We start from the raw sequence: 15,736 nt of genomic DNA on the forward strand, positions 1-15,736 counted from the left end.
AATTAGATAGTTTTCTCATGTTACCAAAGCATCTTTTTTCTAAAATGGTACCAGCAATGTACACCAAGACTGTGTTTAAAAGACCCAATACTAATTTCCTTGGTTTTGATAAGCATTGTTGTTGTTGTTAGTTGCTAAGTTGTGTCAGACTCTTTGCAACCACATGAGCTGTAGTCAGGCTCCTCTGTCCATGGAATTTCCCAGGCAGGGATGCTGGAGTGGGTTGCCATTTCCTTTTCCAGGGGATCTTCCTGACCCAGGGATCAAACCCTCATCTCTTGCTTGGCAGGTGGATTCATTATCACTGAGCCACCTGGAAAATGATGATACTAATCTTTTTTTTTTTTTTTTTGCAACATTTCTCTAATATTATTTCAAAATAAAAAGATATAAATAAGCTAAAATAAACTAAATGTCAACTATGGTCATCAATTTAATGTTTGCTAATATGTATTATGTGTTGTGTGAGTGAAGATAGAATAATCAAATCATTGATGAACTAGGAGTCAAATTCATACCACCAGACCACACTTTTCAGCTGATGATGACATAATCAAGATAAAATATACTTTGCCTCTGATGTGGAATTTTCTGAGAGTGGTCATTTCACATATTAAATTATAACACTATGTCGTAACAAGGGCCCTTGTGTCTCAGATAGTAAAGAATCTGCCTGCAATGCAGGAGACCCGGGTTCAATCCCTGGGTCGGGAAGATCCCCTGGAGAAGGGAATGGCAACCCACTCCAGTTCCAAGGACAGAGGAGCCTGGTAGGCTACAGTCCACGGGGTTGCAAAGAATCGGACACGACTGAGCGACTAACATATCACATACAGTAACAAAACCCAAATTAGAAGGAAGCTTAAATTAAAAACAGAAGGATTCAAAGACAGATTGCTTATGATGGAAAGTAGCAGAATAACTAAAGAGCTGGCAAAATTGAGCTCATTTTTGAAAATGCTATTAATGATCTACAGTAACTCCCTGCTCCCACAGTCCAACATTCTCTATTTGTTTATTCTGATGTATTTTTTACAGCATTTCTTACCACCCGAGGTTTTATTATATGTTTTTCATTTTTTTCATCGTCTGTCTTTCCAATAACAAATAACTTATGAGTTGACTTTATTCATCCAGAATCCACAGCACCAAGCACACAGCATGTGTTCAAGTAGTTTTTAAATATACAAAGAATGAGGGATTATTTACCCTGCTGTATTATAATATTGAACTGCTTAAGAAATAGGAAGAAAAATGTTTACTCTTTTAAAAATGTAGTTGTGTAGGTATCATTGCCATCTGTAGATGAATATCATTAGTTCAGGAAGCTTTGGAAATCTGCAACCAAGATTGATTCATACGTCTATAGTCTCATGAACTCGGAGCACCTAATCACAAAGGATCCCTTGAATATATTGTACGTACTTGAGTACCATGAGAGAGAAACTTCCCAGAAGTGTCTTATGTAGCTTTCAGAATTTCTCTAAAATAATTTGTTCTCACAATAGTTTTTGAAATAAGTCCCAGGTTCATGGTTATATTACTGCTTGCTAGATAAGATGCTTTGATATAGACAAAGAGAATCAGATAATTTTATTTCTTACAAAGTTGGCTCAAAAATACCACAAAATTCACACAGTAACATTTTTTTTATAAGAGGACAGTTATTAAAACACATTTTAAAGAAAGAAGTTTTTACCAAAACAGTTGTTATTTTCACACAAGTAATTTTTAGTTTTTTGTTTAATTTCATTTTCAGCCTTGGTCTCACTTTAGATAAGTATAATTGGGGTATAAATACAATTTTATAATCTACTGTATCATTTAACATAACATTAACATGTTCCATAAAATTGAATAATCATTATAAGTTTGTCAAGGTGCTGCTATCAGATGCTTAGCTTTTCTCTGTTAGATATTCGGCTCTTTTTATTTTTCCCTAATTATTTTCCTACGTAATACTTTTTATCTTCTGTAGTATTTCTCTGGTATACATTTCCACTTAGATAATTGAAAGGTTATGAAAAGTTGTATGATGTGGATAAGGGTTTTCCAACCAAAATTGTACAAATTCACAAAACTAGCAGCAAAGTGTGAGCAGGACAATAGGTCCACAAGCACCCTAAACATGGACTATTATATTCTTTAACATTGTTAATCCATTACACGTAAAACAGCACCTCACTCTTTATCTAATAGCCTTTAAAGATAAATTTAAACTTTGCAAAAAATTTTGTATTTTTATTTTAAGGTACATCTGGGAGGGGAGGTGCCAGGAGGCATAATATATCACGTGAACAAACGACAGGATGTCAAATCAAAAGGGTTGAGAATAACCTATTGTAGAAAACCTGAGATTTGATAACACTGAAGTACCCATTACATAGTTATATTTTTAGCCACTCTTAGATTTCCCCGTTATCTCACTTTAAGTAGAGAAAATAAACATTCATACAGATTTTCATGTCGTTATTATGGATACTTTAATTACTTGACATAAAAATAATAAAAATAATCCTACCCTATTTACAGTTTCTGGAGTCTTATCACTTGGTTCCTCAGGAATTTTAACAATGTATTTAGAAGTGTCACCCAACTGGGAGTGGGTTGGCAGTCTTCTGACAGTGGGGACAAATGTGAAGATCAGAGGTTTGGCTTCAGAATCACCAGAAGAGACCTATGAGACATGTAATAAATTAGACTTTCAGTCTTATCAAAGGTTTATGTTGACTTTACTTTCTATATATTATGGTATTTTCCTGTTTATTTTAATAAACTGCCTATTGTCCTGTGATTACATTTATGATTGCCAAAGAGAACAGCTATTAAAGAATTCATAGTGTATCTGATCTTTTTTTTATGAAAATATTTATCAGCGAATGAAATAAAGCCCCAGGAAGATCTTATTGTAGGACATGGCAACAGAAGAGTAGGTTGACAAGCTGAGCTGCTAGAATGCTACACGTTAACATGGATAAACGTGTAGCATTCCAGCAGCTCAAGCCCTGACGTTAAAAGATGCTTACTACTTGGAAGGAAAGTTATGACCAACCTGCTGCTGCTGCTGCTGCTGCTAAGTCACTTCAGTCGTGTCCGACTCTGTGCGGCCCCATAGACGGTAGCCCACCAGTCTCCCCCGTCCCTGGGATTCTCCAGGCAAGAACACTGGAGTGGGTTGCCATTTCCTTCTCCATATGACCAACCTAGACAGCATACTAAAAAGCAGAGACATTACTTTGTCAACAAAGGTCCGTCTAGTCAAGCCTATGGTTTTTCCAGTGGTCATGTATGGATGTGAGAGTTGGACTGTGAAGAAAGCTAAGCACTGAAGAATTGATGCTTTTGAACTGTGGTGTTGGAGAAGACTCTTGAGAGTCCCTTGGACTGCAAAGAGATCCATCCAGTCCATCCTAAAGGAGACCAGTTCTGGGTGTTCATTGGAAGGACTGATGTTGAAGCTGAAACTCCAATACTTTGGCCACCTGATGCGAAGAGCTGACTCATCTGAAAAGACCCTGATTCTGGGAAAGATTGAGGGCAGGAGGAGAAGGGGACAACAGAGGATGAGAGAGTTGGATAGCATCACCAACTCAATGGACATGGGTTTGAGTGGACTCTGGGAGCTGGTGATGGACAGGGAGGCCTGGCGTGCTGGGTTCACGGGGTCGCAAAGAGTCAGACACAACTGAGCGACTGAACTGAACTGAACATGGATAAAAGTCAATTTCAACACAGACTAGATGCTGTGCTTGTGACGACCCCACAGAGGTCAAGAACTTTCATCCATTTAACCCTGGGTTAGCAGGTTCAAATTGACTCATAATCACCAACTACATGTGAAACCTCAGACATGCATCATTAATGAGTAGGCTAAAATGTGAATGGAAAGTTGAAAATGTACCTTCCTGGCTATCAATATACCAATGCCTCTTCTCAAGGATATACCTTCTCTCTCATTCATCCTTTATTCATTCAAAAATTATTTTGTTAAGTTTTTACCATGTGGCAGGCACTCAGGAGCCAGAAAGACAACGGCAAAAGGGAACAGTTAATAGATCTCTCACAAGTAGGAAAATGGTGTGCACAGAACAGGAAGTGAAGCTGCTCAGTCATGTCCGACTCTTTGCGACCCCTTGGACTGTAGCCTACAGGCTTCTCTGTCCATGGGATTCTCCAGGCAAGAATACTGGAGTGGGTTACCATTTCCTTCTCCAGGGGATCTTCCCGACCCAGGGATAGAACCCGGGTCTCCCACATTGGAGGCAGATGCTTTAACCTCTGAGCCACCAGGGAAGCAGGCGACGTAGGTTCAATTTCTGGTAGATCAATTAAGATCCTGCATGCCTCACAGTGAGGCCAAAATATAAATAAATAAAAGTAAACAACAGAAAGAATATAGCCTCCTCTGTGAACAGAGAAAATGAATGAAGACACAGAAAAGATGCCACTGTGGGGCACTGGGAGAAGCTGGAAAGTGACAGGAATCATCTTGCATTTAAACCATATTTGTGATGCAATTAGCCCCATCTGGTCAAGGTGACACTACCATGTCGCCACCTCCCTGCTCGTCATAGGAAATGCAATGGTCCCAGCCGGGCCTCCCATGCTCCTCTCCCTTCCAGCCTTGCCACCATGCCTTATCGCAACATGCCCTTTAACCCGGATCACATCAGCCCCTCAAGAAACCCAGCCATCCCTGTATCCCTGTGTGCCACGTACAGCCCTAGTCTTGTTCCTTTCTTGTACTTGTAACTGCGCACGACCCTCTGAGGCTTTCCCAGAATAGACCCCCACTCATGCCCTCCACCTGACTTTTGTCTGTAGAAAAACTTTAGTCAAAGAATAAATTTAATCAGAGAAACTAGAAAAAAGGAAAACAGTCAAGCAAGACAAAATAATAGCTTAGCCACTAAACAAAGTCAAAGACATTTAGTTCTTCCTCAAGGACTATAGATAATATTCTGAGCCATGTTCTTTGAGCTGTTTTGCAGATACTGAAACCCTCACCAGGTGGTAGAAGTTAATTGTATACTGCCTACAAGCACATAGACCCCAGACCGGTTGGAACCGGAAGGTGAATGATGTGGACTCCAAATTATCTCACCACCAACCGATCAGAAGAACGTCCACGAGCTGACCACGCCCTGCTCCTTGAATACTGACTCCTCGTGACCCCCTCCAGGGAGGGATGCACAACCGTGCAGGCACTGGCCCGCTGTGGCCCCCTTGGCCTGACAGAGCATAAAAGCTATTCTTTCTCCTTCATCCAAAACCCTGTCTCTACATTTCCATTTGGCACCAGTGTTCAGAGGTAGAGTTTCAGAAACATACACTTATCCAGCTCTTGGAAACTTCTCATCCTTCACTGTCTGGAATTCAGGCAGTTGTCACACAGCCCTGCACATCCTGAACCTCTTCTTCGCTTGCTGTAGCTCGTAAACCACAGGCCCCACTGAAGGCCTCTGCTTCCCAGCAAGTTCTCAGTGACCATCTCCTCTCACACTAAGTCTAGAATAGGATAAGCGTCCTCCTTGTTCTCTTTACAGCTTCCAGACCATTCTTCTTCCCTCACCCCTGCTGCTGCTGCTAAGTCGCTTCAGTTGTGTCCGAGTCTTTGAGACCCCATAGATGGCAGCTCACCAGGCTCCCCCGTCCCTGGGATTCTCCAGGCAAGAACACTGGAGTGGGTTGCCATTTCCTTCTCCAATGCACGAAAGTGAAAAGTGAAAGTGAAGTCGTTCAGTCGTGTCCGATTTCTAGCGACCCCATGGACTGCAGCCTACGGGCTCCTCCGTCCACAGGATTTTCCAGGCAAGAGTACTGGAGTGGGGTGCCATTGCCTTCTCCATCCCTCACCCCTACAAACCTCCAAGTCTGAAGCTCCTGATATGCACCAGATAACGCCCTTCACTACCTACCTCTCCTTGTTGCAGTCATCTGCCCACAACCAAGTCAACCCCTTCTTTCTTTGAAGATTTAGTTCTAGGGTTAATTCCATTCCTTCTCACGCTATATCCCACGGGTAATTTTTCTAGTAGCATATGTCACTGACCTCTACACTTCCTTGCCCTTCACATCCCTGGCAACAACCAACAGCCACAACAAGCCTTCCATAATTTTGGAGTGTTTTCCTTCTCTGACCAACACTTCTTTCCACATCATTCCTCTGGTTCTCTAACCAGCATTTCTGGGAACCCATCAAAATGGAAGTCTACTGATCCTTCCAGCAGTAAGTTTTCCCAGATTCCTTTTTTTAGCCAGTTTCAATGTCTGATACAACTACTCCTGTGGACACCCCTCCAAAGCCTTGCCTTCTCTCACGTCATCATCCCCTTTGGGTAAATCATGGTGCTCATTGACTCTAACCCCTACCAACTCTACTCTGGCATCACAGAGGTAAATGCGGCTGGGGAAAAAGTTACAGGACCGTGCTTGCTGGTTTCACTTAAGATGAGTGGCTCTGAGCCTCAAGTAGGTCCTTTCATACTACTCTATAATCTTACTATATTTTTTATTAGACTATGATTGCTTTACAATGTTATGTTAGTTTCTACTGTACAACAAAGTGAATCAGCTATGTGCAAATGTATCTCCTCCCTCTCTGACCAACCTCACACTCAACCCCCGATCCCACTCCTCCAGGACATCACAGAGCACCCAGCCGAGCTTCCTGCCCTTTATAGCATGTTCCCACTAGCTATCTATGTTACACAGCATAGCATATATATGTGGGCTTCCCAGGCGGCTCGGCGGTAAAAAATCCACCCACCAATGCAGGAGATGCAGGAGACATGGGTTTGATCCCTGGGTCAGCAAGATCCCCTGGAGGAGGACATGGCAACCCACTCCAGTATTCTTGCCTGGAAAATCCTTGGACAGAGGAGCCTGGCGGGCCCCAGTCCATGGGGTCACAAAGAGTCAGACAAGGCTGAGCACACATGCATGCAGAGTGTATCTGACAATCCTAACCTCCCAATTCATCTCACCCAACTCTTCCCCCTCCATATGCGTATGTCCGTTCTCTACATCTGCGTCTCTATTCCTGCCCTGCTTTTCTCTATCTGGAAGAGAAAAACAAATATCAGATACCAACATGTATATGTGGAATCGTACTATACATTGATAGATCCAGAGCCCATTTACTCTCCCACGCACATAGAAAGCTCACATCTTCTCTGCTTTCTGCAAACACCTGCATCTGCTTCTCACTCTGAGCTAAAAACTTTGTTTCCCATTTCACTGAGATAACTGAAGCAAACAGAAGAGAACCTCCAAACCCCTCATCACAGCTTCTAGTCACCAACCTACATCTTTGTCCTTTTATCGGACCATCAGTCCTTCTATTCCACTGCTACTAAACCAAACCTCACGTGATTACATTGCCTTCTATAATACTTTCATTTACTTAAAATCTTATTAAATGCCTACCAGGTGCTAGGCTTTATTTTAGGGCTTGGTGATATGAACAAAACCTCTACCCATTCTAGTGGGAGGGAGACAGGAAGCAAAATAAATAAGATAAAGGTAGAATTTTCAATTGAGCTAAGTGCTATGAAGACTAGTATAATACTCCACAGGAGAAAAAATGATAGGTAAAACTTGGGTTGGCTATAATTTAAAGGAAAAACTTAGAATTTGCTGAAAAACTAGATGCAAGATGCAAGAGGCAGACAAGAGTCAAGACATACCAAGTTTTTGACCTGAGTAACTGAAAGATAGTCTTCATAGAAGTGAGGAAAATAAGAGGTGGCACTGGTTTGAGAATAAAGATCAAATTTGATATGACAAAAATACATCCAAGAGGAAATGTGGGGATAGGAGAAGCAAAGTTCAGAGCAGAGTCTGTGCTGGAGATAAAATTATTAGGGTTGTTAACCTATACATGGCTTTGAAAACCATGAGACCAAATGAGATCACCAGGGATACAGACACAAACAGGAAAAAAGAGGTCCAAGGCTGAAGCATCCAGGCTTTACCATTTAGTGGCCCAGTAGCTGAAGAAGAACTCGTAAAGGTGACATTGGATTTTAAGATAAAAATAAGCCTGGAACATCATTGACAGCAATAAGAAAGAGGCCGGACCATGAATAATAAAAGGATCGACAGGCTATTGTGAGAGTCCAGCCCAAATGTAAATCCAAGAATTTGTCATGAAAGCAATTTGCTTGGTTGTTGGATAATCTCTCCAGGGATGCTCAACTGCCTATCATAGGAACGGAGAGAGTGAACTGCAGGATTTATAGAACTGATGTTCAGAGTTGGTTCTGGCAGAAGAATGTTGTGCGTGTCAGGAAACTGAGAGCACCAATGAGAGAAAGCAAAGGGTCAGCCAGGGAGCTCAGTGCAGACAGGAAGAAGGGGGACCTCACTCTAAGAGACTAGCAGGCTCTATGGCTGAGAAATCAGATCTGAAAGCACAGTGGGTATTTGGGAGAACAGTGGGGGTCACAGTACAGGATGCAAGAGAGAGCTTGAGATCCGGTAGCATGGTAAGTCCAGCTGATTATCAGTTCTAGGCTTATAACCAGGTACAGTTAGGATTCGGGTTTCTAGAAACAACACACATTCCTTAAGGAATAAAAAATACACAGACCAACCCTTCTGAGCCAACTATCATTTTTCAATATTATTTTCTGCCTTTCAAAATAATTGTCATTATTCCTCCATAACAGTCAGGTCACAATTTTCAGGTTGTAGTTTATCATGAGAAAATAATAAATCAATGGAGTTAAGCCTGAGTACTTGAGATGAAAAAACAGGAAAGGCACTGAGCCTGTGAAGGTCAAGGAACTGGGAGACAAGAAGGCCAACAAGACTCTAGTTGTGACAACAAAAGCCACGCTGGGACTGCAGGGCTGGGCTGGAGAAGACAGTACGGCAACACTGCACGAGGCAAGGGTCAGGTGTCACCAGGATCAGCTGACACTTGGGACAGGAGATTGCTAATCAGATTTTGTGTGTGTGAACACACAATCAAATAAAGAGAACTAGATATCCTTGCAGGAGATTTCACCAAGTTATAGATGGTCTAATGAACTAACTCTGGACCACTTACTGCAGGAAACAACTTTCTGGTAACCATTTTCCTGGGCTCCAAAATCACTGCAGACAGTGACAGCAGCCATGAAATTAAAAGACGCTTTCTCCTTGGAAGAAAAGTTATGACAAACCTAGACAGCATATTAAAAAGCAGAGACATCACATTACCCACAAAGGTCCGAATAGTCAAAGCTATGGTTTTTTCAGTAGTCATGTAGGGATGTGAGAGTTGGACCCTAAAGAAGGCTGAGCACCAAAGAATTGATGCTTTCAAACTGTGGTGCTAGAGAAGACTTCTGAGAGTCCCTTGGACTGCAAGGAGACCAAACCAGTCAATCCTAAAGGAAATCAATCCTGAATATTCACTGGAAGGACTGATGCTGAAGCTGAAGCACCTGATGCAAAGAGCCAATTCACTGGAAAAGACCCTGATGCTGGGAAAGACTGAGGGCAAGAGAAGGTGGTGACAGAGGATAAGATGGTTGGACGGCATCACTGACTCAATGAACATGAGTTTGAGCCAACTTCGGGAGATAGTGAAGAACAAGGCAGCCTGGCATGCTGCAGTCCAAGGGGTCACAAAGAGTTGGACACAACTTAGCGACTGAACAGCAAACCATAAAACTAAGACACCTCTACCTTCTGGAAACAACGCATATTCCTTAGGGCATAAAAATTACACAGCAAATCCTCTGAGCCAACTTTCATTTTTCACTATTATTTTCTGCCTTTAAAAATAATTGTCATTATTCCACCATGGCAGTCAGGTCACAGTTCCCAGTTGGTAGCTTATCACCTGAAAAATAATAAAGCAATGCCTTCCTTTGTAGGAAGAGACATGAGATCCCTCATGAGATTCGGGGAGTCCAGTAGCCTGTATCAGTGATACACAATACAAGACCCTTTCCAGAGGGATTTTTTTTCTAGGAAGGTTTCTTTACATGACTAATCTCATCAATATCATGATAGAGGGAGAGAGGTTTTAGCAAGGAAATCACTGAGGGTAGCTCAGATAATTTATCACAGAATTTCATTTGGGTAAGAAATAAAGACAGTCCTTTAAGAGTCAAAGAAGAGGTGAAACTGACTTTGTCCTTGGGTTCTGTAGGCCTGTCCTCATCTCCCCACAGAATGATTACAGGTCTACTTTAGGTTCTATCTAGACGAAATTTAAACACTAATGTATGAAAGACTTCAATTCACTTCCCTGTGGTTACACAATATGTATCACTTTTATTAACAATAAGTGGTTTTACTTTCTAAAGCATGTACAATGACAAAAATTTACTTCCCCAAAAGGCTTGCTACGTAAGTTCCCAAAATACAAATAGAACGTCACTATTGATGCATCATAAACTATTGACTTTTTAAAGGCTAATAGCTACAATTTTAGTGAATAAAATGGAAATGTGATACAATAAACACGGATGCTCCAATGAATATGGTGTGCTTTTAGAAGGATGTCCTCAAAGGAATTTCTAAAAGTAACCATATGTTGACAATGAAAGCAACTGAAAATAAGTAGAATTGTTTCCTTCTCCTTTATTGCTGTATTTTCCTACAAATAGCCACAGCCTACATAAAAGTTCTTCACCAGGTAAAAAGAACATTTTTTGAGAATTTTTAGTTGAACCAATACATAATATCATCAAGAATAACATTAAAAATGGAAAATCCAATCGTACTAAAGGCTTATTCATCTTCCTAGGTTACTGTCAGAAGATCACAGATCAATTCCTGTCCACACATGCAACCTCAGATCATCCTCAAAAAGGGGCAATGGTTTGGTATTTGCTTTTAAGCTGAGAGTACAATGTTGGCATGTGGCTCTTTTCATCACATTTCCGTACCATCTTCTTATCCTACCACGGATGCACAGAGTTTTTGCACAGAATTTAGTTGGAAAGGATTTGAAATTACACTAGCTATGCTATACAACAGGCTGCTTGACTGCTGAATCCCTTATTCGGGAAAGAAAAAGAAAAATTTTGCTGTTTACTGCACACCGTGGCCAGGTTCCAAAAAGCCCAGAAGTGAATCGCTATGGTGAGATGAAAAATCATTTTCCACACAAAGCAGAAACAGATGCATGTTAATATCACTGCACTGGTTAAATGCCAATTAACACTTTCCTTTGTCAGCATTGTTTAAAAACACATCTCAGTTCTTATCCTTGGGAAACTAGTTTAATAATAGAAATTAGAGCTGAAAGGATGAAAAGCTTTCCCTAAATATGGTTTCAAGCACTTGAAACTCTGAGACTGTCACCTTCTCACCGGCCAGCCGACCAATAATTTAAGAAACTGCTTTCCCTCATGCCATGCGGGCTGAGTGTTTCTTTGCTCAGTTTCCAGGAGCAATGCCTTCCTTCCTTCTCTTTCTCGAAATGCTCTCTTCTTCTGATGTTGACACCCACACTCACAGATGGCCACTAGCCTCTTATTGAGAAGAGACAAGACAGGGTGTCAGCGCTTACACTCCACCAAGGACCGTCCTCAGCATCTTCTTCGGTTGCCAGTAAGCAGCTTTGCTCTATCTGCTCATCCTTTCCACTAACTGCCTATAACATTTCATTTTGACATAGTCAAATTTATCTACACCCGGGCATCTCTCTCACAAACCCTCTTGCAGCAAACACCACAGTGCACAGCCTTTCAAAGTTCTCGAAAGCAGGAAGGAAAGCCTTCCTTTTACCTGGGGTGTGGTCTGCACGCTCCCTGCTAAGACGCACGAGTTCATTTGGAAGCAATTGTTCCCGCAGTCCCTCGGAAGCCCCTGGGTTTCTGGAAGCATTGATTCATCCCATAAGGGAGTGAGCAAACCAATGAGTGAGGTGGGAAGGGAGCCGCTCCCTGAAACAACACACACACTCGCGGGGAGAAAAGAATTCTAAAAAGAGGTAATGTGGACTCCTCCCTGAACAGAAGAATTTTTGTCAGCTCCAAAGAGCAGATTCATGCTCAGACAGTTTTTAGATTTGGAACTTCAGGAGAGGTCAGATTGACTGCTGAAATGGAGCCAATAGAAGTAAAAAAAAAAAAAAAAAGAATTGCCACCTATATGCATTTCCCTTTTCTTTTCATGCACATAGTCCAATTAAACATTCTGCAAAAAGAACAGAGGAGCCAGATTGTACAGCAACAAGAAGCTGATTGAAGGGCCCGCACAGCTGACAATCTCAGCAATCAGTTGGTCACACTCGCTGAGAACATTTAGAGGCACAAATACACACAAACACTGGGTCTAAATAAAGAACGAGAAAACACACAGCGATTCCTTCTTAAAATCAGTAGCTTTAATTCTTGGTCCTTGGCATGTACGTAGTGAGCAATGCTACACCAGCATCGGCAGTGACTGAAGTCTTGCTATTAACCAAATTTGCTCTCAAATAGAGCTTGGAATCAAAAATCTGTCAAAACAACATTCCAAGGTTCCTGGAAGACAGTGAGTGTCCCAACTGCAGAAAACTTCCAAACTTGACACGTGGAATTGATCGGCATCTTCCGTTTTTGTACTTCTATTTTCTGAGTATTGATTTTTCTCCAAATCTGTAATATCTGTATTTGTGCTTTGGCGATGCAAGTTGTTCTGTTGCAAGAGCTGGTTATAGACCAAAAGCTCTGGGAAGGAATGAAGGAGTTATTTTAGGGACCTAGATTATACCACTTAACATTTTCCCTGCTTATCAGAAGCCCGAATTTGTGGAAACACTACAAGTAAAACAATTGTCGAAAGTGATGCTGGGGAAAACTAGCACGTTGGGGAAAACTACTCCAAATAACCTAGTACTTGTTTTTCAGGCAAGGCTTTATCAGGGCCCCTGCTGCAGTGGTGGGGAGGAGAGCAAATGACAAGTTCCCATGTCTGCTCTCTCCCTGAGGAGGGGCAAGCATTCCTCACACTGGGAGAGGGTACGGGTGTGTCCAGGGATTGGGCCAGGGGACTGGCTTAGGTGGCCTGCCCATCCCTCTGATGGTGTTGCCTTTTCATACTCTTGACGGGGTTTTGAAGGCAAAAATATTGAAGTGGTTTGCTATTCCCTTCTCCAGTGGACCACGTTTTGTCAGAACTCTCCACCATGACCCGTCTGTCTTGGGTGGCCCTACACAGCATGGCTCATAGTTTCATTGAGTTAGACAAGGCTGTGGTCCATGTGATCAGATTGGTTAGTTTTCTGTGATTGTGGTTTTCCATCTGTCAGCCCTCTGATGAATAAGGATAAGAGGCTTATGGAAGCTTCCTGATGGGAGAGACTGACTGTGGGGGAAACTGGGTCTTGTTCTGATGGGTGGAGCCATGCTCAGTAAATCTTTAATCCAATTTTCTGTTGATGGGCGGGGCTGTGTTCCCTCCCTGTTGTTTGACCCAAGGCCAAGCTATAGTGAAGGCAATGAAGATGATGGTGACCTCCCTCAAAAGGTCCAAGAAAGGTCTTTCTAGTCAAGGCTATGGTTTTTCCAGTAGTCATGTATGGATGTGAGAGTTGGACTATAAAGAAAGCTGAGCACTGAAGAATTGATGCTTTTGAACCGTGGTGTTGGCGAAGACTCTTGAGAGTCCCTTGGACTGCAAGGAAATCTAACCAGTCCATCCTACAGGAAGTCAGTCCTGAATATTCATTGTAAGGACTAATGCTGAAGCTGAAATTCCAATACTTTGGCCACCTGATGCGAAGAGCTGACTCATTGGAAAAGACCCTGATGCCAGAAAAGATTGAAGGCAGGAGGAGAAGGGGCTGACAGAGGATAAGATGGTTGGATGGCATCACCAACGCAATGGACATGAGTTTAAGTAAACTCCGGGAGTTGGTGATGGACAGGGAGGCCTGGCATGCTGCAGTCCATGGGGTCACAAAGAGTCAGACCTGACTAAACAACTGAAGTGAACTGAACTGATGGTGTTGCGTGCAGGAGATATGTGCAGTATTCTACTTTTGCTCCTGACACCGAGGTTTTTTGCTCTCAGCTCTTCAGAAATGGTAGTTGGGTTTTTTGGTCTCTTTGTATCTTTTGTCCAACATTTATCCAAATTGCACATACACACATTATGTTTAATACCATACAGTTTAATGATCTAAATTTTTAAAGTGAATACTGTAAGGCATCAGAAAATAAATTGTGCCTTTTTCTATGCAAGGTGTATTTATGGATACTCAAGAGACTATATCGCCCTCTTACCCTCAAAGAGCTTACAGCCCAATTGAGAATATGAAACAGGTGTATGAACAGAGATGCAAAGTAAAAAAGAAAAGAAAAATTCCCATACTACAGTTCTCAAAGTTGATACATAAATCACTTGAAATCATGTTAAAATGCAGTTTCTTAAATATCCTGTGACAAACCACAATGGAAAAGAATCTGAAAAAGAATGTAAATATGCAAATAACTGAATCACTTTGTTGTACAGCAGAAATTGTACATTGTAAATCAGCTATATTTCATAAAATATTTTTAATGCAGTTTCTGACTGAGGAGATCTGTGGCCCCAGATTTGACATTTCCCACGAGCTCCCAGTGGTGCCTACCTACTGGTCTGTGACACTATGAGTAGCAAAGACTTAGAGGAACTTTTGGAGGGTGGTGAGATCACAGTCATCTGGGGTGAGCAGTTCAAGGATAAAGAAACATTCAGGCTGGACTTAGAAGAATTGGAGCCTTCCTGGTGGCTCAGATGGTAAACTGAGAGAGACCCAGGTTTGATCCCTGGGTCAGGAAGATCTCCTGGAGGAGGGCATTGGAACCCACTCCAGTATTCTTGCCTGGAGAATTCCAAGAGGAGCCTGGAGGGCTACAGTCCATGGGATTGCAAAGAGTCAGATGTGACTGAGTGACTAACACTTTCACTTTCACTTAGCAGAGCAGGGGAGTGAGACCTCTGAAGATGAGGCAGAATAGCCCTTATTTCAGGCAGAGAGAAAAGCTTGAGCAAAGGCCCCTATCAGACCAGCAGTAAGCAGCAGTGAAAGTTGCTCAGTCGTGTCCGACTCTCTGCGACCCCACAGACTATACAGTCCCTGGAATTCTCCAGGCCAGAATACTGAAACGGGTAGCTGTTCCCTTCTCCAGGGGATCTTCCCAACCCAGGGATCAAACCCAGGTCTCCCACATTGCAGGCAGATTCTTTACCAGCTGAGCCACCAGGGAAGCAAAAGAATACTGGAGTGGGTAGCCTATCCCTTCTCCAGGGGATCTTCCCGACCTGGGAGTCGGACCCAGGAATAGAACCAGGGTCTCCTTCATTGCAGGTGGATTCTTTACCAACTGAGCTTTGAGAGAAAGCCTCAGGGTGGGCTGCAAGGCATGGGGCCAAAGAGTCAGACAACCCACTGGCTGGAGGACCTTGGGTGGGGTAGTTACAGGACCTCTCAAAGGCTCATTCCTCCACCAGTGAAATGTGGATCAGAATAGTGCTTATTTCACAGGGTTCACAGAACAGTACTTATTAAATTCAGCATGTAAAGCTTTGTGCCAGGCAAATAATGTGTGTTACTGCTGTGAGTACTATTGTTACTCAGTAGAACCCAGGTCTCCTGCACTGCAGCAGATTCTTTACCCTTTGAGCTACCAGGGAAGCCTGGTAAGTAGCATACATCAGAATAAAGACAAATAAGGCTACAAACATAGGTTCAGTGTGGATCATCAGAGACCTTTTTTTAATATACCATTTTAACCTTTACAAAGTGTACAGTTTAGTGAGC

The 15,736-nt window shown here is 42.3% G+C and overlaps 1 protein-coding gene across 12 annotated transcripts in view; it reads right to left on the bottom strand.

The window, feature by feature from the left end:
- MLIP (muscular LMNA interacting protein) overlaps window positions 1-15,736 on the bottom strand; it is a 295,087-nt gene that overhangs the window by 148,171 nt on the left and 131,180 nt on the right. For 3 of the 12 annotated variants that reach the window (XM_027524172.1, XM_027524176.1, XM_027524170.1), the window contains exons 1-2: window positions 11,734-11,970; window positions 2,522-2,677 (exon numbers count right to left, since the gene is read on the bottom strand). The exons of 3 other annotated variants lie outside the window; for them this stretch is intronic. In XM_027524172.1, coding sequence (XP_027379973.1) covers window positions 2,522-2,677; window positions 11,734-11,832 — 255 coding nt within the window. In that variant the 5' untranslated portion in view covers window positions 11,833-11,970. Of the gene's footprint in view, window positions 1-2,521; window positions 2,678-11,733; window positions 11,975-15,736 lie in introns of those variants that run through there. 6 more of the 12 variants (XM_027524177.1, XM_027524171.1, XM_027524168.1 and 3 more) reach the window with 4 other exon arrangements.

The sequence above is a fragment of the Bos indicus x Bos taurus genome, chromosome 23 (assembly GCF_003369695.1).
Source record: "Bos indicus x Bos taurus breed Angus x Brahman F1 hybrid chromosome 23, Bos_hybrid_MaternalHap_v2.0, whole genome shotgun sequence".
NCBI classification, from domain to species: Eukaryota; Metazoa; Chordata; class Mammalia; order Artiodactyla; family Bovidae; genus Bos; species Bos indicus x Bos taurus.